The sequence below is a fragment of the Rhipicephalus microplus genome, chromosome 6 (assembly GCF_043290135.1).
Source record: "Rhipicephalus microplus isolate Deutch F79 chromosome 6, USDA_Rmic, whole genome shotgun sequence".
Classification (NCBI taxonomy): domain Eukaryota; kingdom Metazoa; phylum Arthropoda; class Arachnida; order Ixodida; family Ixodidae; genus Rhipicephalus; species Rhipicephalus microplus.
In genome coordinates, this window is record NC_134705.1 from 97,393,750 (window position 1) to 97,416,810 (window position 23,061).

General features: G+C 47.4%; 1 protein-coding gene across 4 annotated transcripts in view; it reads right to left on the reverse strand.

The window, feature by feature from the left end:
* LOC119168521 (protein-cysteine N-palmitoyltransferase Rasp) overlaps positions 1–22,476 on the reverse strand; it is a 68,372-nt gene extending 45,896 nt beyond the window's left edge. For 2 of the 4 annotated variants that reach the window (XM_075866249.1, XM_075866248.1), the window contains exons 1-3: positions 22,100–22,476; positions 18,226–18,317; positions 15,514–15,581 (exon numbers count right to left, since the gene is read on the reverse strand). In XM_075866249.1, coding sequence (XP_075722364.1) covers positions 15,514–15,581; positions 18,226–18,317; positions 22,100–22,152 — 213 coding nt within the window. In that variant the 5' untranslated portion in view covers positions 22,153–22,476. The remainder of the gene's footprint in view (positions 1–15,513; positions 15,582–18,225; positions 18,318–22,099) is intronic. The other 2 variants (XM_075866250.1, XM_075866247.1) reach the window with 2 other exon arrangements.
* Between the last annotated feature and the right edge of the window lie 585 nt (positions 22,477–23,061).

Here is a 23,061-nt window from a genome sequence, read left to right on the forward strand (position 1 = left end):
GAAGGCGTCTGCGACAGTCGATTGATTTGGTTAACGCGATGAGCTTCGCGCATCTCTGCAAAAGTGTTGTGTACCCCCAGAGCCGCGAATCGGCTGTTGGAAGTAGCAATAGGTAGGTCCAGAGCGCGTTTGTATACTGAACGAAGAAGGACGTCCAGCTGGTGCTCGTGTCGACGACGCAGGCGAAGGTAAGGCAAGGCGTAGAGGACGCGACTGGTCACAAACGCGTGGGCCAATCGGAGGGACTGAGACCCGCGGAGGCCGCCGCGCTTGGTAGAAACTCGCCGTATCATGCAGCTCACCTGTTCGCTGGTGCGTCTGAGGCCTGCTATTGTGCCCTTTGGATCCAAGGACGATGTGAGGTGAAGGCCAAGAACCTGAATATTTTGCACTGACGGGACGGGCCCGGACGGAAGAAAAATTTGAGGCGGCGGTAGCGGAGAGACTGAAAGAAGAGCCGATTTAGCTGGAGAGCACTCCAGGCCGCATGAACCTGCGTAGGTGTCCACCAGAAGGGCAGCCTTTTGCAGGCGTTCTTCAATTTGCGCTAAGGAGCCGGTGTTGGTCCAGATTGTGATATCGTCCGCATATAGTGCGTGTTGTATTCCCTCGACCTCGCTTAGAAGAGAGGGGAGGTTCATCATCGCCAGGTTAAAAAGCAGAGGAGACAGGACTGCCCCTTGAGGTGTACCCCGCGTGCCTAATAAGTACGGGCCGTGTTCGGTAGAATTAAGGCGAATGAAGGCGGTGCGATGTGATAGAAAGGCGCGAATGTAGTTGAAAGTCTTCTGCCCGCAGTTTGTGGTAGACAGGTAAGTGAGTATAGTGCTGTGTTTGACGTTGTCGAACGCCCCGCGGAGATCGAGAGCGAGCACGGCTTTATCGTTATGGCGCATAGTAGTCGGCTCTATGATATCGTGTTGAAGCTGGAGCAGGACGTCCCGCGCTGACAGATGCAAGCGAAAGCCAAACATCGTGTCGGCAAAGGTCCTCCTGGCCACCAAGTAGGGGGAAAGGCGTCGCGAACCGTGGTTTCCATGAGTTTGCCTGCGCAAGACGTAAGTGAGATGGGTCTCAGTGCCTCAATACTAACGGACTTTGCCGATTTGGGAATGAATGTCACGACCGATGTGGTCCATTCCGTTGGAAGCGGAGAGCCGTCCCATATCAAATTTATAAGGTGGAGTAGCGACAGGTGTGCTTGGTCGGGAAGATTTGCCAGGAGCGATACTGTGATTCCGTCGCGCACAGGGGCCGTGCCCCGTCGAATTTTCGTGAGGGCAAATCGTAAATTAGAAAGTGTGTATGGGGCGTCGAGGTCGGTGTTAGGGGCGCCGGAATACGTATATGCTGGGCCTGCGGGATCAATTGTGCGGCAGATGTAGCGGTCACAAATTTCTCGCGCGAGTTCATCCGTAGTGCCCTGAAAGGCATGCAGAACACGGTGGAGCTGGCGTTGCGTTTCTCCCCTGGTGGTGGAGGGATCGAGAAGGCTTCTAAAGAGTCGCCACGCACTCTTAGAGCTCATCTGGTTTGCAGCTTTCGAACAGATGTCTGCCCAGTTAGCATCGGAAAGTTGTGCAGAGTATGCGGCCGCCTCTGCAGTGAGCGCCTCAATGCGAGCGCGAAGTTTCCGATTAAGTTTGTTGCGTTTCCAGCGCCTTATGAGCCCACGGCGAGCGTGCCAAAGATGTAGGAGGTGTGAATCGATTGCAGGAGTCAAATTAGAGGTTGCAAGGGTGCGAGTGTTCGCTTGTTTTATATGGAGAGCGTATGATGCCCACGCTGCATATTCGGTCGAGGAGAGGACGGCGGGGAATGGTTGCATTCTGAACTGAGTCCAATCGGTGAGACGGGCTTGGCCCCAGTGTTGGCGCATTTTCTGCCACGGTGTGAACGAAATGCGGAGTAAAAAGTGATCGCTGCCTAGGCTTTCGCCTAAATTTTCCCATGTAGCATCGCGGATGTGACGGGTGAGGGAAAGGTCGGGGCATGTGTCTCGCGTGACCGAGTTGCCGGAACGTGTGGGTTGTGCCGGATCGGTAAGAAGCGTCAGGCTCAGCGAGGAAAGAGCTCCTTGAGCTCTCTGCCCCGGGCCTTCTCTTAGTGGTAACCCCAGTGAGGGCTGGGTGCATTAAAGTCCCCGACAATCACCTGTGGTTGTTGGGCCGCTATACGCAGCGCCCGATGGAAGAGATGCGCAAACGAAGCCCTCGCAAGGCGAGGGGGACAGTACACGTTTAAGATATGTATTGATGGTTGGCCCCTCCGCTGAGACAACACTGATATCATGCAGTAATCATAAGGAAGATCCAGATCGAGGTCAATCTGTATCGCCGTGTAAGCTTTTATGCACGAGGAGGCATGTGGTGGTGCCACCTACAAAGGAGCAGTATCCAGAAAGGGATGGAGCAGGGCCAGATTCTTGGAGTGCCAAGACAGCCGGCTGAGAGCCAAGTGAGCTGAGGAAAAGGGAAAGATGTGAACGCTTTCGCCTGTTCCCGGAGCCTCCAGGATTCCACTGTATGATCTCGAATTTAGACGCAATGTTTGAACGGGACGTACGATTGGTAGCCATCGTGACTGTCTTAGGTTTTATATTTGGTCCTCCATGTCCCGCTCGGAATCCTCAGAGGCAGGGAGGGGCACGGAGGCCGGATTGTCCGACGGCGGTGTGGTGGTAGCCACCTTACGACGACGCCGTGGAGCTGTACCCTCACTGCTCACCGAGCAGGAGCGGGAACGCGATGCCTTGGGATGAAACTGGGTGATTGCCCAGGCTTGAATAGCCTGGGTAACCTCTACTGCGTTGGACCGAGAAGCGTTGGACCTCTACTGCGTTGGACCGTTGGTCCAGCCTGCGTTGGACCGAGAAGCTGGTGAGGAGGTGATTAATCGAAGCTTCGACGCACGTGAGGCGTTCCTCTACGCGCGGGGCGCGCTCTTCGCTAGGTAGAGTTGGGTTAGCGGGCAAGAGAACCTGAGGTGCCCCAGGAGCCTCAAGAGCTTCTGGAGTAGATATGGCACCGGTTCCGAGTGCTGGAGTACACATGGCTGCATGAACCGGCGGTTTAATGGGAGTGGACTTAGCGCGAGGACTAAGCTTGGACGTAGCTTGCGTAGCCGCCTGGACAGAGGAGGCAATACCGGATGGCCTTGCAGTACACTGTTGTTGGGGTTGAAGTCGCTTATTTAAGAGTTCGAGTTCTTTAGTTAAAAGAGAATTTTGCTTTTGAAGTGCCGCAACTTGCTGGCGAAGGGCCGCAAGTTCGGGAGAAGGAGGATCGACAGAAAGGGGTGAGAGAGGCTTAGAAGCAGCATTCCCTGCCCAACTGCTCACCTGAGGTACCACCGCTGGTGCTTCGAGCGGTGGGAATCCTTGAGTGTCGGCGTGGAGTGGTGGAGCCGAATGATGCAGGTTGGTGCTGCTTTCTGGCTGTGACGGACATGAGGTGGTCTTTCGAGGAGATGTTGAGGGCTGCTTGCGTTTCCGATATTTTCGATATTTTGCCGTGCAGCCACTGGTCCCAGTCTCATGGGCGCCGTGGCAGAGGAGGCACTTGGGGTGGCAGTCGTGGGCATTGAGACCTGCAGGTGCGGGGGTTCCACATTTGGCACACTGGGTTGGAGCGGGGTGAGGACACTGAGGTGGTCGATGACCGATGGTACCGCACTTGGTGCAAACAGGGACCGTTTTCTTGTAGGCGCGGATATACGTCGCCACACAGTGGTGGAAGAGGAAGCGGGGTAACTTCGTGCCCTCGAAAGTCACCACCGCCGCCGCGGAATCTCCGAGTTTGCGGACCGCGAGGATAGTACCTCGAGGCCAATGCAGTTCTGATTTTATCTTCTCCGGGCTTTCAGCAGGGTTTATGTTGATGACGCCCTTGCTTGTATCCCCTGGTGCCTTGGCGTGGCCCCGAACGGGCAGCTGCTGATCCCCCACTTGCAGCTGGAAGTCCCCAAGGAGTCGCTGTGCCTTAGGCAAAATGGTGGTGCTACAGACCAAGATGTTCTGTTCCCAGATTGGCCACACTTGAATTTGCGTGGTAGTCCGGTCGCCGAGGTAGCTGCGGATGGCGTCGCCCGCGCGATCGGCCGGGACAAATGTGCGTAGCTCGCAGGGAACGCGAGGTTTCAGCACTACGATGTAGTCGTCGCGAGAGAGGCGAGGAGTTTGACGCGGACGCCACTTGCGTTGCTTCGCTGGCAGCGAGGACGGAGCAGAGGTAGGCACACCACCGGAGGGATGGCGCGCCAGCGTTCCTTGCAAGGCTGGGGAATGGTGGCCCGCTGTGGCGTCTCGTTGTTGTTGAGACGCAGACTTCGATTTCGCTTGCTTGCGTTGCCACAGTCTCACCATGTCGTCGAGGTATTCGTCTTCTGATGGCATAGTGTTTATGGAGGATGAAATCTCCATGGACAGCATTTGGCTTGAGGTAGGATCATAGCCCGTAACCACGTTAGCGGCCGCCATCGCCGGGCTGAGAGCCCTTAGCGAGGCGGCGTTGTAGCCGGGAGTGAAGGACGTCCCTCAAGTTGTCAAAACTGAACCCATCTGGAGAAAGGTGTTGTCTAGGCGAAGCGGAGAACTTGGCGGTGACGATAAATCCAAGTTTCAGGGGTACCAAGGTGGATGTCCGCAGAAATAGCAGAAAATCTACGGAGGCGATGTGGAGTGCGTCCGTCACCATCGAGCGCTCGCAGCGCCCCCCCCTTTCGCAGCACCCCCCCTGGCCGAGGCAGCACGTCAACGTCGCGAAGCAGATCTTGAAAACAATGGGAAGCGGTGAGGAAGCGCGCATATCGCCAGCCGAATTAACGGAAGAAAATTTCACGGTATTACTTCCAGGAGCTTCGCCCAATCTCATCATCATTCACCTCGTGGATCTGCCGTCAATTTTTTTATTTTCTAATTTCGTGCGATGTGGTCACGGACACCAGCGGTGGCAGCGGCGGACAACTGCGTTTGTGATTATGAGTTGTGATCTCATAACAGCTTTCGCTGTAAAATTACGTCTTCTACTGCTAAAGGGAACCATGAGTAGCATGCGAAGGAGCGCATGGTTTCATGAGGGGAACCGTTCCCGATGTTAACGCATCCTCGCATGTGGAGCCCACCGTGTATTCACTGTGGTTTCAGCGGCCCTTACTGGCCGCTAATTCTAGTTGGATCACGCCAAACGAGTTCATGGCCACGTGATGCGGGAAAACGTGGGTTCATCGCACGTCTGCCGAATTTCGTTCCCCGGTGCCATCATGTGGTTGCTGAGAGAGCGTAAGTGGGAGAGGGCACACCCATTATGCAGGCCCGAACACAGCGCGTGGGCGCTATCTGGTAGTGCTTGGGGCAGCTGTTGCGCATGTGCAGTAAGGGTGGTCACACACCTGATTTCACTCGACCATCACCTACTTCGCACCTAAAATAAGCATAAATGACAAATAATGCATTTAAGGCAGACCTGTACAAAAGAAAATTAGCCGCGAGTTTGCGTACTGTGCTACGAATAGTGATTTGTGTGTTTAAAAAAGTCTTAAATGATTTGGAGCCTTGGCACTCTACTATGAGAGAGCAGCAAGCCGTCCCAGCCTATCAAAGCCTGATGTGTTTAGAAAAAGGGGTTAACAATTTAGAGCACTGTTTAGAAAAAACATGACTTGCAATATGCTCAAACAGCAAAAATTTCATGACGTTTTAATAACAAGGGGAACATAGGCTTTGGCACACCTACACGCGACGACGAACATGACCATGTAGTAGTTGTTGTTTAGAAAAAGTGGCTATCGACTTAGAGTACCAGCATAGAGAAACATACTTACATAAAGAGCGGACACTCCCGTAGGGCCCTGTGGCCCGGCAATAGAGAAATATACTATATAAAGAGTGGCCACGGTAGCCTTTCCGCGGCCAAGCAAGAAAGGGTCTAACCAACCACTAGATGGCGTACCCATGCTCACTTTTACTTCTTTGTTAAGACATGTAATAGCCTCCTCAGGAGGACAATGAATACCAAGTTTCGCCTCAATTTTTTGCAAAGAAGAAATTTTATTAATTTGTGCAATTTTCTACATCCACTCTACACCATGTCCCGCTGAGGACATTTAATGTCGTAAAAGAGAGAACAGTAAAGTATGACTGAATAATGTGGTCTTTCTGCATATGTTTCGCAAAAAAAGGCACGTTCATATGGTGTAGATGTACTATACATGTATTCCCTTTGTGGAAGCAAGTGTGTGTAGCCTAGTGGTGAAGACTCTCGTTTTCGGAGCTTGAGGGTATAGGTTCGAAGCCCAGTGTTGAAAAGAAAAAAAATGTTCTTTTATTTATGCGCAAGGCATTATCGGGTCTGACCAAGGAGGATTACAAAAAGTTGCTGGAGTGGAAATGATTGCGCAGAAGTGAAGCCGTTCCTCTGGCAAGATGGTGGCTGTGGCGGCCATCTTACTAGGGACATGTTTAAGTACCACTGTTCAGCGATTAAAAACGAAGCGTTTTCCTCACACGCCGAACGAGTTTAATGTATGAACTTGGTCGTGTCACATAGTGCTCCAAGTGCGTCTTACAGTTACTAGTTTTCCTTAGTGAGCCTCTAATTGGAGGCAAAGTTCTTTGAAGATTCAGTCATCCATACTCGTTTCTGTGTGTTATTTCGTCGGGAACAACTTTCTTTTAATAGAGAACTAACGTAGCATTTACATAACATATCAAAGCCACTAGATCTTCAAGTGGGCACTATCAGAAAAGAGCACATTTCCGCCATCTTGACAGTGGCAAAAGGCGGCTTCACTTTTGCTGGCAAGGCATTGCGGGAGCTTCCACTCCAGCAATTTTTCTTTAATACTCCTTGGGTCTGACCAACCACTTGTGGCGCTGAAAGCAGCGCAGTAGCTGGGCCACAGGGCCCTACGGGAGCGTCCGCTCTTTATGTAAGCATGTTTCTCTATGGTACCAGGTGGTAAACTATGGGAGAGCTTAAATCCGCCCCGTGGCCCTCATAAGCCAATCGTATCACTTTTGTATGAACTATTTTTACAGATATTAAACAGATCGACTATGCTTTGTCGTATCTTGAAATATTGCCTTCTTTGTAATTCAGGTTTTTCGGTCGGTTTCTGCTGACGTGTGTCAGATAAAAAGCGCAAGGTAGTAATATTCTTTGAATATTTGAAAGGCTTGCTGTATTAAAACAAAACTTTTACTTTACTTCCAAAGAGATAAATGCACATTTCTTGTTTTTTTTTTCGCAGCGGATACAAATTCAAGTCAATATAGTTTACATTTTAAGGGAACAGATCAATAAAGCTACGAATTATCGCACTCAGCTTACCAACAGAAATTTCGAGGCAAAATTCACCAATACGAACAATACGAGTGGGCATGGAATGGCAGCAGCGACGATGGTCGCTAAAAACCCTTTCTGCTTTTTTGTTCAGTTGGCTGCACTTCTCCACACGTGCCGTTATGCCTGCGCCGTGACTTCGGCGCACCCAAATGCTGCTAAAAAACGCCCGGTCCTGGAGATAACAACGATCCATTCTGCGCCATGTGACCTGCCTCCATACGTGTCTCCGCAAGGGGACGCTGCCCAAGCCGCCAGAGGGACATCGACCGCATCCAGCATGGCCTACTTAAGCCGCCTTCCGACTTCGCCACAATTCAGTGGGCATGGAATGGCAGCAGCGACGATGGTCGCTAAAAACCCTTTCTGCTTTTTTGTTCAGGTTGGTACTGTACCCTCGCTCTATTCGAAAACATCCGATAATATCTGCCTGCTGCTATTCCCGTGCCCACATGTCTTAGTGTCTGAGTTTTATGACATTGTGTATGTTGTTAAACTTGTTGTACTAGGAGGCGACGTTGAGCTTAACCCTGGTCCCCCAAAATTGGACCCTGCAGCTGAATCTAGCCAAGTCTTGTCTGCAATTAACCGTCTTACTAAGCACCTAGACGAGCGGCACGACCAGCTCTTGGAATCTATCAATGAGGTAAAAGAAAACCAACGAATTCTTGACACCAAGGTATCTGACTTAACAATGCGTCTTGCCGCTGTTGAAGAAAAAGTAAGTTCCTTTGACGCACTACATGATGAAGCGAATGCGGACGCGATGATTACGTCAGCTGTACGTAATGAAAGCGCCACACTACAATCACGGCTAGATGATTTTGAAGACAGGGCACGACGAGAAAATTTGGTATTCTATGGAATATCTGATTGTGCGGAAGAGACGTGGGCTGAAGCAGAAGATAAAATTAGGGGAATTCTTTCTGACAAGTTCAAAATACAATTGTCCGATGAAGCGATTAATCGTGCGCACAGATTAGGAGCGTTTGTCGAAAATAAGTGCCGGCCAATCATCGTCCAATTTGCGTCTTTTAAAATGAAAGAATCAATTTTTTCACAAAAGTCCAAGCTACGCGGTACAAACATTTCAGTTGCTCAGGACTTTTGTAAGGCAACGCCCACCGTACGTAAAAAGTTGCTGGATTTCGCGAAGGCCTCCAGTCAGCCATTTTCTCTGAAGTACAACAAAGTTGTAATTGACAAAAAGAGCTATGTGTATTGCAGCATTACCGATCGTGTTGTTGAAATTGGACTAAAGGATGGGCGCTTTTAAAACTGCCGAAGTACTCATAATAGTCTGGGCCAAGCCGGAGCGTGTTCCCCAAACAAAAGTGAAGGTCAGTCTTCAACGTAGCTAGATGTGCGCACACAAGCTGATGCTATTGAGCGGGAAATTTCCTTTCTCCTTTGTAATGTAAGGAGCGTAATGAACAAGCGTGACGAATTATTATCCCTTGTTCATGCGTGCCTGGCAGATGTAATCATACCGACGGAAACTTGGTTGTCAGCAAAAATTGATAGCAGGGAAGTTTTGCATGGTGCAAAAAACTACGTTCTTTATCGGTATGACCGGGGTCGCCGTTCTGGCGGAGGCGTCTTAATTGCGGTATCAAATGAATTTGTGTCTTTCAAAGTTAATGTCGCTTCTGAACTAGAATTAGTTTGTGTGTGCATTCGCCTGCACCACAAAGACTACATTCTTTGTGCCTGCTATCGGCCACCAAATTCTTCTTCAGGCTTTTTCGAGATATTTCATGATGTTTTAAATAAGATACATATTAGATTTCCTGCTGCAGTGTTCTTTGTTCTGGGAGACTTCAATCTGCCCGATATTTCTTGGTGTTTACCCCAACCAACTGCTAGCTCCAGCTCGTCTGAAAGCGCATCTTTTGTCAGTGTGTGCTCAGATTTCAATCTAATACAACTTCTCAAATACCCGACCCGTGTTACTACTACCAGCTCAACTATTCTAGACTTAGTCCTCACAACTCACCCAGATCTTGTTACATCCCTTTCTGTGATACCTGGTCTCAGTGACCATTCAGCAATCCACTTTACTATTCCCAACAGGAATCCCAGACGGCAGAAAACCTCCAAAACATTCAGAGACTACAAACGTGCAGACTATGCTGCAATAAATAGGGAGCTTGAAATATTCACCGAAGAACTGTTTCAAAATTTTGATCAGCGTTCTGTAGACGAAAACTGGCATCGGTTCAAATCCAAGGTGTCTGAGTTAGTAGACCACTATGTACCACTGCGTAGAATAACGAATACTGTTCAATCCCCGTGGTTCACACCGACCCTAAAGCGACTACGCAATAAAAAGCAGCGCCTTTTTTGGAAAGCCAAATGCTCGAGGTCAACTGACCGATGGGCTGCGTACAAAGAATCAGCCGATGAATATGCGCACGCGCTTGCCGTGGCTGAGCGTTCTTTCTTTGAAGTTACCCTCCCCTCTATGCTTAGAACTAATCCCCGTAGATTTTGGCTAACCATCAACGGAAAAAGTGAAAAGAAAATTGAACTGATGTCTGAAGACGACTGTATGATCCCAAGTGAAATGTGCTGCGAAGCCTTAAATACGGTATTTTCATCGGTATTTGTAACCTGTACGCCATACTGTTTGTCCCCTTTCCCTGCCTGCAATTATTTACCCATGGATCCATTAATCATAGACTGGGTGGGTGTTGCCAAATTGATAAGGAATCTGAAACCTTCCTCCCCCGGAGATGATGGTATTAACCCCAAATTCTTAAAAAATACTGAAATGTTATCCGCTATAATTCTATCTAAGATTTTTTTCACAGTCTCTGGAAACTTCTGCAATACCACAGGATTGGAAGGTCGGGAAGGTGGTTCCTTTGCCCAAAACAGGTAACACTCACAATCCCATCAATTACAGACCCATATCGCTCATCAGTGCACCATGTAAAATTGTTGAGCACATTATCTACAGCCATTTAGTCCGCTTTCTGGAAAACAATTCCTTTTTTAGCAAATTCCAACATGGTTTCAGAAAAAATTACTCCTGTGAAACTCAGTTACTTAGCCTCACTAACGACCTATTTTGCGCCGCTGACCGTTCTTCAGTTATCGACTGCGTATTTATCGACTTCGCGAAGGCATTCGATACCGTTTGTCATAAACTACTGCTTTCTAAATTAAACTCAATCAATCTAGATGTAAATATTCTCAAATGGTCGGAGTGTTTTTTAAGTAACCGCACACAATACGTAGTTGCTAATGGCTTTATTTCCACGCACTGCTCTGTTACGTCTGGTGTGCCGCAAGGTTCTGTCTTAGGTCCCCTATTATTCTTAATTTATATTATTGACTTGCCGAATACACTATCATCAACTATTAGACTCTTCGCGGACGACTGCGTAATTTACAGAGAAATTTTGGATTCCGCCGACCAAAGTGCGCTACAATCTGACCTTAATAAGATTTCTACCTGGTGCGATACATGGTTAATGAAACTGAACACAAATAAGTGCAAAGTAATGCGAGTAACCCGTCAAAAACATAATACTACAGCGTGCACTTACATACTCAACCACGACCCCCTAACCAAAGTGTCATGTTACAAATATCTTGGCGTGTACATCTCGGATAACCTTTCTTGGCAAACACACATCGATCATATCACAAGCGATGCTAACCGCATGCTCGGTTTTTTACGACGAAATTTTGCTCTTGCTTCAGCAGATATAAAACTCGTTTTATACAAAACTTTGGTTCGGCCAAAGCTGGAGTATGCGTCGTCGATCTGGGACCCGCATATCAACTCGTTACTTCATGATATCGAAGCTATCCAGAATCGTTCCACACGCTTCATATTATCAAACTATTTTCGTACGGCTAGCGTCTCATCCTTGAAATCTTCCCTTAACCTACTTGATCTATCTGTTCGAAGGAAAATGTCCCGACTTTGTCTTTTTCATAAAATTTATCACGCCAATTCAACGCTCAAAGATTCGATGCTTTTTCCTCCCACTTATCATTCGACAAGAAACGACCATCAGTTCAAGGTTGGCGTACCCAGCAGCCGCACAAACTATTATTTCAACTCATTTATTCCTAAAACCAGCTCGGACTGGAACCACCTCCCCACCTGCATTGTTCAATAATTAATCCAGCCAATTTCAAGGTGGCTATTAGTGGCCATATTACCTGATTTTTTTTTCGCGAATTCCGCGGTTTTGTGTAAATCCTGCTCGGTTGTTCCCGTGTACGGCAAATGTTTTTTGCGCCTTTTGATTTTTCCTTTCTGTTATTGTTTGTTTATTTTTCCAGTTTATGCGGATATTTCAAATATGTTTCATATGTGTAACCACACTCCTGCTGCATTGTATACCTGTAGAGTGTTTTACCCCCCACTCCTCTCTGTAATGCCCTTGGGCCCTGAGAGTAAATAAATAAATAAATAAATAAAATAAATAAATTTGAACAACATATTGAGCAACAAATTGCTTCACTGACCAATTTGTCATTGTTGTAGCCAGGAGGAGAAATCGCGAAGTAAAAATTTCTGTAGGTAAATAGGTTTAAAAAATGCCCGGGAAATATCTCATTAGGACGTTGTCGGTAATGGTAAAGCTGCTGTCTTTCCACGAAGAATGTGGTCGGTCATGGGGTAAAAAAAAGTAGCTGTGCCTTAGTTCAACTATAGCGTGAGCTACAGATGTACGAATAAACGAACAACGGACGGAGAGATGAACGAACCATGGATTGATGGACGTATGGATGACGGACGGATGGATATAGGGACGACCACGGATGGAACGGACGGACGAACGAAGCACGAATGGACGGACGGACTAGTGAGGGAGCGATCTCACGCGAGTTTAGCGCCAGCCCATTAGTGACACGTCCCTCCAGAAGCTGGCAGGCTTTGTCCGGCGCGCCACCTTTGCGCTGTGTCACGTCACTGCTCCTCGGGCATGCCAGCAAGGCTCTCGATAAGCCACGCGAAGCTGCTCAACCTCGGCCAGTGTAGCACACGCTACGAAAATTGGCAGCCGTTCCACGAAGTGAATGCTGCTGATGAAAAACTCCTTGGAGGAATGTGAAAAGTTTATGAAATGTGTAGTAATGATAACTAAGGTGCCAGGTAACCGCCGCGGCGCGTCAACGCACGCCGGTCGCGTCTCGCGTTACACCGGACTCCACAGCACTCGCGCTTTGCTTGCGTAGTGTGCTGTGCCCAGCGTATCCAACAATGCTTGAAACGCTCGAATCGCGTTCTATTCTTACTAAGGGGATTTAAAAAAATGACCCATTTTTTTAAACCTCCTTGATTCTTACCCACCCCGTTTCAGTGGACACACGCATTCGCTCAACGCAATTCGGAATTTATAAATTGATGGACGGACGGATGAACAGGAGCATGGACAGAACGATGAATGTTAGGAAGGATGGATGCATGGACAAATGAACAAACTAACGCATGAACGAATAGACGTAGACAGAATCTCGGATGGTCAGATGGGCAGGTGGACTGACAGAGTACGCAAAACGGAAAGGCGAGCTAGTTTGTACTGATTGACAGTGGCGTAAAGCTAGATTCACACGCGACAGCTTAATCCCGCTGCTCCGCGGACCGAATAGTCACGTGATTATTAGTTTCATGCGGTGCAGCAGCGGAGACGTCGCATGCACACAACCGGAGCAACGCTCGCGGAATCCTCGTGCATACTCTCGACTCCTGTGCTTATGCAGCGCGCTATGTTTATGCAGTCATAGACATCCGTCCCGCCGCAATCATCCAGCACTCACAATTCAACAAACCCTTGTGGCCACAGATGCTTGTGGTAGCTGTAGCGGTAACGATCAGAGCGGAACCAGAGAAAACAACACGACAGTCAGAAGAGCGCGACTGATTGGATGCCGAAGTGGGGATAAGCTCGCCGCTTACTCGTGACATGGTTATTGAACGCCTCCTAAGGCGTTGGGTTATTGAATACCACTGCACCGACCAAAAAAAAAAACGCTACACGCGTCGTGTCTTCTCTTTGGCCCGCCATGATTATTTGTGCGGCTAGCGTAATAAAGCCGGCGGCCGTTCCAGAGCTCTCCTCTTTTTAGAGGCAAAGCTCCTTAAGGCGTGAGTCGTGCGGCTCCTGTATGTAGTAGGCACGTCTCGCTTCAGTCCTTGGAAAGTCCGCTGGATGGCGGTACTTGTGTATGGTGAATATACGATTAAGAGATGCGTGATGGCGGTACTTGGAGTGTTCACTAGATGGAAAGACGGACGGTCGAACGGGCGGACGGATGGACGGACAGCCACATAGATAGACAGAGAGACAGACAGACAGACAGACAGACAGACAGACAGACAGACAGACAGGCAGACGGGTGGATGGACGGACGGATGGACGGATGGACGATTCACTGTTTAGCGATAAAACCCTTAGAAGCTTCACCCCATCCTCATCATTCACTAAATGAATATGCAGTGATTTTTTTGTATGGCTGTATTAGCATCCCTGGTGCTTCCGGTAAGGTTACACGTAGGGGCGTTGAGAAAATTGCGATTATATGAAAGCTCGCCGAACAGGACGGATGGTTAGAAACGACACGTTGAATCAAGTAATCGCGGATGCGACGGCCATAATGCATTATTCGGTCATTCCAGCGACGCAGGCGGCGCCATGTAGCCGCGCTCCGAAGCTGTCACATGTTGATAAAACTGCGACGCAGTTCGGTCTCCGAGTAGTCATAAAGAAATGAACGCGTCTTCACCATCTGCGACGCTGACGTGAACGCTCGGGACATCACCGTATCGTCCGCCATTTCGACCTTTCGCTACGCCGCCTATAGTCGCTGGAATTATCGAATAAGCATGCGCTGCGCTGTCGAAGAAGCGCCAGTAGGCACAAGGCATTGCAGGCGCTCACCAAGTGGCGCTAACCAAGCACTTAACGCAGTGTCTCGCGGGCTCTTACAGTCGAAAGCTCTTTGGTGGCGGCGGTGGAAAACATTCATTACTCTACTTACAGTGAGAGGCATGGGTGCAGTATGGATGGGATGAGTTCGAAAGGCTCGCCCTTCACAAACACAAGGAGGGATACCGAGTCCGGGATCCCTGCAGCTACCGCGGCGGCCTGGGCCCTTGCTACCAACGCCTGTTGCGCTTGGTGGTTGGCGCAGACCAGCAAGACTGCTTCCTGGTCCTTTCGGGTGGAGTGAGGGTTGGGTGCGGGGGTAGGTTAGATCGTAGTGGTATGCCCGCACCACTTGAGAAGTCTCCCCCGTAGAGTGTGAGCATGCGCCCGAGGAGGCTGAATTGAAATACTTCAATACCGCCGGGCACAGTTCAATATTGAGGAAGTCTCTCTTTTGTTCTCTTTCGTCCTCATTGATTGATAGATATGTGGGGTGTAACGTCCCAAAACCACCATATGATTATGAGAGACGCCGTAGTGGAGGGCTCCGGAGATTTCGACCACCTGGGGTTCTTTAACATGCACCCACATCTGAGCACACGGGCCTACAACATTTCCGCCTCCATCAGAAATGCAGCCGCCGCAGCCGGGATTCGATCCCGCGACCTGCGGGTCGGTAGCCGAGTACCTTAGCCACTAGACTACCACGGCGAGACTTTCGTCCTCATTCACTTTATTGGTTATGCCGACAAAGGCGACGCCGCTAACGCAGTAACGGGCGGCGAAGAGCTTGTGCGAAGGCTTTCTATTCATATGTGTGTTGTTCTTTAACGTGTAAAGAACCTTCGCAGCTTTTTCCAGGTTGAGGAAAAAGTTTCTTGGAAGCGTACATTGAATTCATTAAATAGGTTGTTTGTTTCTTGCAATGCACACAAGATATCTTTGTGTTTAGGCTCACTTGGTCTACCATACTGAAGCACAGCGCAGGCACGAGCATACATGAAAAAGAATGTATACACAGAAAGGAAATATGAAGAAGAGTGTAAAGTTTTATCAAAAATTACATACTTAGGTAAGCACTGTAAAGATAGATGGTTCTCCGTGATTATGTATGCGTTCTGCCGTTTAACCTGTAGCAATTGAAGACGTCTCGTAAGTCTCGAATCGATTAGATATGCACTAAATCTACCTCTGCCGACTACATGTGTTATTTTGCAGTGAATTAACAGTTTTCATGTTTCTACGATGAAGAAATACTAATTTAATTAAGTAGGCCTTACCTGTTTTCGCTGGAACCCGTAAGAACCGTCTGAGAAGGATTCCGGTGTTTGCTCCAATATATAGGCGTCTGAGAAGGAAATCGTGGGCGTGATAAAGTAGAGTCAACAGAAAGGGTAAATCTTTGAATTTCACAGCGAGTAATTAGTGTGAATAAAGGTAAAATTGAAGGACTAACACCGGAAGTAGTCTATCATTTGGTCGGGCTGCCAAGGTTCGCAGTAGGAAAATCTAAGGCCTGAAAAGCGAATTCGTTAAAAGGCCACTAATGAGTTTCAGCTGTGATAGAAGTCCTCAGTGTCTCACGAAGAAATGATGTATTTAGGTGGACCAACGACTGGTGGGAAGAGTGGGGAGACAGTGGAGCTGGCACCATTGTTCCTCCTCCTTTCTCTCCTCCTCACACTCAGATCTCAATTCCACCCCTCTTTATGCGACATTTTTGCGTAAAATGAGATGATTTGGGACAGTTTTCGAGTGTATTTACCACGATGAAGATGAAGTTCGGCACGCACAGCGGGTAGGCCAGTCCTCTTGGTCCTCTTCAACGCAGAATGGCTCCATTACGATACAGTATCATACAAGATTTAGCTGGGTTTTGCCCTCTCACGTCCGCCTTTCCCCCCTCCACCCAAGTTGCCCTTCCCCCTCCTTAGTTTGCAATGCTGTAGAAGGTTATGCTATGCTCAAGCCTCGACTTTCAATTGATACCTAATTATACATCCCAATAAGACCCTTAATTAACTCTAGTTAAGTATTACACTTTGAAAGTCTACCTTTTTCTAACCCAATCCTTCTTTATGACCTACCCGCCGAACGCAGCTTTTCTATGTTCATTTACGCTCGACTTGTAGGCCCTTCCGGCTTGAATTATAGCGCCACTTATCATCCGTGCTTTAGGACGTCAGGGCGTCCTAATAACTTTTAATTACCCTATGTAAAGCTGGCACAGCTCTTTCATCCATCAACCCAATCTTTATCATTTCATTTATTCTATAAAACCCTTAGGGAGAACCATTACTACGTTTTTGATTTGATTTCTTTTCATTGATCCACCTTTAGTTGCGCCTCTTCTAGGCGACGAGAGGTCAGCTCTTCGACACTCCCACGTTTAAGGAGAAAATGAGAGGTTCAGGGGAAGAAAAATCGCAACTTCGGCAGTGCTAGTAGGCAGCACGGATTGCAAACGCGTTTGACTGATCATATGTTTCCCGTGTGTTTTAACCCTTTCGTTATTTTCGGTCTTACCTTCTGTAGCTCCTTACTCCTTTCTGAGCGCTGAGAGCCAACCACACATCTATCTTCTGGTTAACCTCCCCGCTCTTGTCTTAGCATTTATCTCTCTATCTTTATCATTTATCTATAGAGCACTGGCACCTGACTCCATAAACATTGAGGATGACTTCATTGCACCATGTACCGCTAGAAGGCACTTGATTATCGAGAAAACGTGTGACAAGAAATTACACATGGCGATGGGCTGTTGAAGTTATCGCTCCCCCTCGCTCGGATGCCACAAATATTCACACTAACTTCTCGTGTCGATCAGTATTTATCAACCCAGGATTCCGTAACGGTGGAAACGCTTGCTTAGTGAAAATGTTTCGAATTTATTCATGCAGAGATTCGTTCACGTAACTGGTTTCACGTGGAACAGATGGACATACTGGTAAATATCTTCAGATATCATTACGTTAGCACTCGCCTTGGCAACGCTTCCACTTCTCATACGCCTAGTGTTTACATTTGCAGTACGTGCTCTTCGAACGAAAACCATCTGATACACATTGACACAGGCTAAGTACACGGGCAACGCGTATATGTGAAGGGAGCGTAATTGTATTTTTATGTGGCAGCCTTTCAGACCTTCTTGGTCGCCCCTGACTACAGAGAGAAAAAGAAACTTAGATAGCTTCACAACGAGCCTGAAGGAACACTGGAACTGTTTAGGCTTTCCTTTATAGGTAGCGTAGAAAGAAGTCTCAGTGGCGTTGCCTAGCAACCACCTGACACCGCTTTGCCTAGCGCGTGCGACACAGTAACGCGGAGTTGCTTGCTTTACGACCCCCCCCCTCCCTTCTCATTAAGATTCCCCCCCCCCTACATTTCATAAGCGAAAACAATTTTCACACTGTTTTTTTAGAATACTAAAAGAACAGTATTGGCGCTATTGTCTCTAGAAGGCACTTGATTACTGAGAAAACGTGCGATAAAAAATTAGACATGGTGACGGCCTGTTGAGGTTATCGCTCCCCCTCACTCGGATGTCACAATTCTTCACGCTATCTTCTCGTGCCTGCGCAGTTCATTACGGGTGAAAATAATTTCAATCGTAGATATAAGACTGCAAGATTCGGGAAGCTATATTGAGTGAACACAGCCGAAACACACACAACAAAATATAGCGATACTAGTTACGCCTAACCACTGTTAGGGGAATATAATTTCAGCGCTAAAACAAAAGATGATAAACAATATAAGACTTCAATCTTCATTTTCTCATCCAGTAAATTCAACCGAAGTGTATAAAACATGAATCCCAATGCAGTCGTGATTGACACAAATAGCTCTTGGCCGCATACTTTATTCTCATGATATAGTGTCCCACTGTTCCTGTCCGAATCCCTTTAATTATCGCGAGAGATCAATGCAACGCGCAGATTATCAAGGGCGAAAGCGAACAAAATATACTGAACTAGAAGGGACGCACTTACTTTGTTCTGTCGTCGCGAATCGCCAGAAGACATACATTGTGGCTCCGAAGTAAACCACCCAGTGGTACACCTTTTCTGGAGTCCACCTCCACCTTGAACGTAGGAAACAGCGTTTTTTATTTTCTTTTCATTTTGGTCACACCATATATTGCTTTTAAACTCATACATGTGCAAGGCATGTACACGCTCTCAGGCAAAAATTGGCCCCGTATCTGCATGTTACACTGCAAATGTCGTCGAAAGACGATAGTCTTGCGTCTGGAGAGAGTAAACAAAACGTTTATTTGATGTTCTGCGCAAGAAAATCTGTGAATGGTATTCTGGAGGCACTGCGTTAGAGTTCCTCGAGCGTGCAGCGGAGGCGAACGAGCGTATCAGGTCACGTCCAACGGGAGACATGAGCGCTATCTGGCAGTTATCCTAGAAAACAAAGCGCACGGCATGAGCGCCTGTCTCTGAGGCCATAAGGTGTAGAACGCAAGGCTACGGGTAGGTGCCATCATCGCATCGTCTTAGCAAAGCGTTGGAAACACTTGCCTTATCATGCAAGCATTGCATGGTCAGCGCAACGTGATAAACGCTACAGTCCTTAGAATTACTTATATATGCCATTTCTAGTAAAAAATACACATACATAATATGGACGTGTTGTTATGGTGCCTCAGATATGCGCAATAATCGCTTTATAATTGACAATCGCACAAGTATGAACGCTGAACCTTGAGCAATATTGGTGGGTGCTGCGGATGGCGTCGGCCGTATGGAGTATCGTTTGGTCACTTTGGTGCCGTTTAGGGTACCGTTAAGGGTGATTAAACAGACAAAGACAGACAGACAGGCCAAAGTTTTGCGCCGAAGGTCCCCAAGAAAGACTATCGTTTTCAAGTATGTACATTCTCAAAGACGCCTAAAAAAGAGCCTGCGCGGTATTCACGAAAAATTGCACTTGCGCATAACGGAAGTTTTAGTATCCTGCGCACGCTGAACGCGTTCAAACAGGAACAAGGATGTGTGAAGTGCTCAGGAGTATGAGCGTGCGTGTTCATACTCTAATGCCTAGAATGTAAGTATACTGTAGGCACTTTATTCATACTAATAAAACATTTCTCAAGCACATGAGCGCCACAAATGGGCGCTCAAGGTCTCATAAGAAAAGTGCGCGTATGTGCCGCAGCAATCGCCGCGTGGAGCGCGCCGGCCCGACGTTTTAGATTTCGGCTTGCGCTCTGGCAGAACTTTCCAGAACAACTGTCTTGAACAAGACGTCATATCATATACTGCGTAATTTGGTCATGAACGCCTAGCTACGACGGTCTATCGATGATTTCCATCAGGCTAGTGTTCTCGCGTGGCACTGTTGGACACGCTAAGTGGTTGCGAAGCGTCATTTTTTTTTGTGTCAGTCTGCTGCGCGGCACTTACACAAAAACGTGGCATATTCCACGCACTATGGGAATCAGTTTCACTAAAAGCATACGGAGGGAAATTTACTGTAGTGTAATATTTTCTACAGCGAAACGTTACGAAATGCCCAAACATGACGTACTAACTTTGTACGTCCAGACATGTATGTTGAACTGTGTCATACATGTGTTTTATATGACCAGTTCTTTACAGTGGCGGAACGATGCCTTGAGCAACATGGGTATTACCAACAGAAGAAACGGAACTCTGAAATGTACCGCTTGGGCTTGAGAGCATGGTAGCTCTGGATATTGCTAACCAGCTTTAATGCATGGCGCTGAGCTACAATTGACGCTAAAGCAACGTCGCGCCTGTGTTATAGGAGTACATGCGCAATATTCATAGAAGTAGATGGGTAGCAGCAGTGCAACGACAGTTGACTTTGAAAATATTATGCTGGCATAGGGCTTTTTTTTCCAAAGCAGTTCCGAAACCTGGCGTTGCTCTCCGGTATAATACTTGCTTAACGCGCATAATGCTTGGGTTCGATTTCTGCAGGGAACATAACATTCACTCTTTGCGTTAATCAAGTAGACGTTGCCGATGTCAGGTTTCCTTAACGCTCTTGCGTTTAAATTACCAATGGCTGTTCTCGGCATTGCAATGTAGATATAAACCGCCAAACATCTATGCCAAATAATGGCATACCATTTCATACGCGTAGTGCCACACGTGTGTAGGGAAAAGGGGTTTAATGCAGCACGCGACAGGATTATCACATTATTTATGCCATCACCACAGTAACAGTCGTCAAGGCTTCTTGCCCTCCCATACTAATTTCGATCTACCCTAAGTTAAAATGGTGATCACGAGAGGACCCAGACAAAGGTGCATAGATAGATAGATAGATAGATAGATAGATAGATAGATAGATAGATAGATAGATAGATAGATTGATAGACAGACAGATAGATAGAAACGCTCAAGGTGTGGGCCGTAGGCAGAGAAATGGTTCGCATTTATAAAGTACAACTCTGCTTCGCAAGGGGATTTCATTAGCGGCCATTACAATTTACAGATTCATTTGGAATCAACGTCCATCGATACTGCCGGATATTGCAATGTGAGGCTCTAAGATTCCGAAATTACGCGTGAAGTTACTGTCGGCATTTAGTGAAATAGTATGGATGCATGAGACATCTTGTGTATCACACCCACCACAGTGCATTTCTCACGATTTGTTGACTGACAGGATATGTTACGTTCCATTAACGCTGGCTGTGTTTTCGTGTGTGGGCTCACACGTAAATATACTGTATATGTGTATAGTCCTACTCGTGAGCAAACTGGATTACCTTTGAAAAACTATAGTGGCTAAACGCAGCTGGCAGAAGCATGAGTGTTCATGCCCCTCGCTAAATCCTGATTGGCAAAGCTATTTCTGGCACTTCGATACGTCACATTTTTCTCATTACGTGCTAGTGATTGTTGGATCAGATATATCCACTGTTCCGTTTTGAGAGAGTAGTGTGTCTCGACTTATCGGCTCGCAATAATGTACACGCTGCTTAACTGATGAATTCTATATACATATCCTGATGGCAATACATACACTGCACCGAGTTAGTCCTTTCACATTTGACACGTAGATGTGCACGCAGATGCGTTCTAATGTGTGCATTATTTACGGTGTAAGAATGATGGAGAGTCGGCGTTTTGTTTGTTTCGTTTATTGCTCCTACGGCGCTATGAGCATCAAAATCACGGACAGCCGGCTAGCTCGGAGAATAGACTTTTCGCATGGTGCACTACATGACCGCGGGGTGCTCATAAAATTCTCCAAAAGCATACGCGCGCACACTGTACGAATGCAATGGGATTCACATATACACGTGCGACGTTGTAAGCGCACGCACAGAAAGAGAGCGCAGAGGCAAGTGGTATAGGCAGGGAAATCAATGGGACGCGCGCCTGGTTTGCTACAATAGGCAGAGGTAAAAGCGTTAGGATATAAAACACGAAGAGGAAGGATCATGAAGGGAGTCGCTTCATTCGTGGGAGCATCTTCACAGCACCGTTATTCGGGGGGGGGGGGGGGGTAGGCACATGTGCGTGGAGCTGCGGACTGCATTCTTGGCAAGCATGAAGGCACCTAACTCACATACAAGAACACACAGAAGCGTACACACATAAACACACACAAACACACACGCACACACAGGTGCGCGCACGCACATATTCACTACAAACACGCACACGCACACACACACACACACACACACACACAAACTGGGACACTCCACAAGCACACACACATACAAACACACACAGACACACAAATAGACTTACACAGACGCAAGCACACACAAATATGGACACGCGCGACTACAAAACTACACTTTCATGTTGTCAAGGCAAAATGCCTTAAGAAGCGTCATATCACATGGGACTCGTATATACAATATCTTACCTCTGAAATTCAGGTCCTCGTTTGCAAGGCGCCTCATTCCTCCTGTCACACATCTTTGCACGGGCCGTAGCAAGCGAGATAATATGAACCGTTGTTATCACAACGCCATTCTAATGTTCGACTTAACAAATAGTCCGCATTTTTGTTCAGTTGCACTTCTCACAAAACTACCAAGTTTGTTTCGCGTGGATTTAGTGTTGTTATACGTCAGCGTGGCATGTGCATCGGATACCAGGTTAATAGAAAAAGAAATCATTGCAATGTGAAAGAGGGCTGGTGTTGAACTCCCGAAGGCCTGAAATGCCACACATAGAAAATGAGAGATCGATCAATTCTCTTTTAGAATGGCTTTGTTCTCCATGGGTACGGTGTGCTCGGTAAAAGCATATATACAGTTACGGGGCTGTAGCAATGATGTTGGAAATGCAGAGAAGTTACATTAAAAGTGCAGTCTGTTTAGCGCTCCTAGCTTCGAAACTGAAAGCACGTTCTACGCTTGGAGCAGTTTGTGCTTTCTCTGCGCATTGTTCAAACTTTCTTGATTGCCCTGTTTTCAAGGTCTGTAACCTTGCAATAACCTGTATTCGAATCTCAAGTAACGTCACAATTATTCTTAGAAAACGCGTGACTGTTTCTAGTGAGATATGATACACTTGCCACTGTGATGTAACATTGATCATTGTTCCTTGAGCCCTCAGAATACACATCAGCGCGAAATTCTTTGCCAATGTGCCCGTCACAGGTCATTTGAAAGGATGTGTTGAGCTCTATTTATCTATCTTGAATGCTTTTCAACAATTATCGATTCTTTACTCTGAGGGTGGTGCTGCGATTCAGCGCGTGCAGTTGAAAGCAGAAAAAGTTCCCAGTCAATGATTGTTTTTGAATATGAAGATGATGGCTCTTATTTCCTCAGAAAGCACGACCGACTGCCTCATACCACTTTACGACAGCCGGCGCAG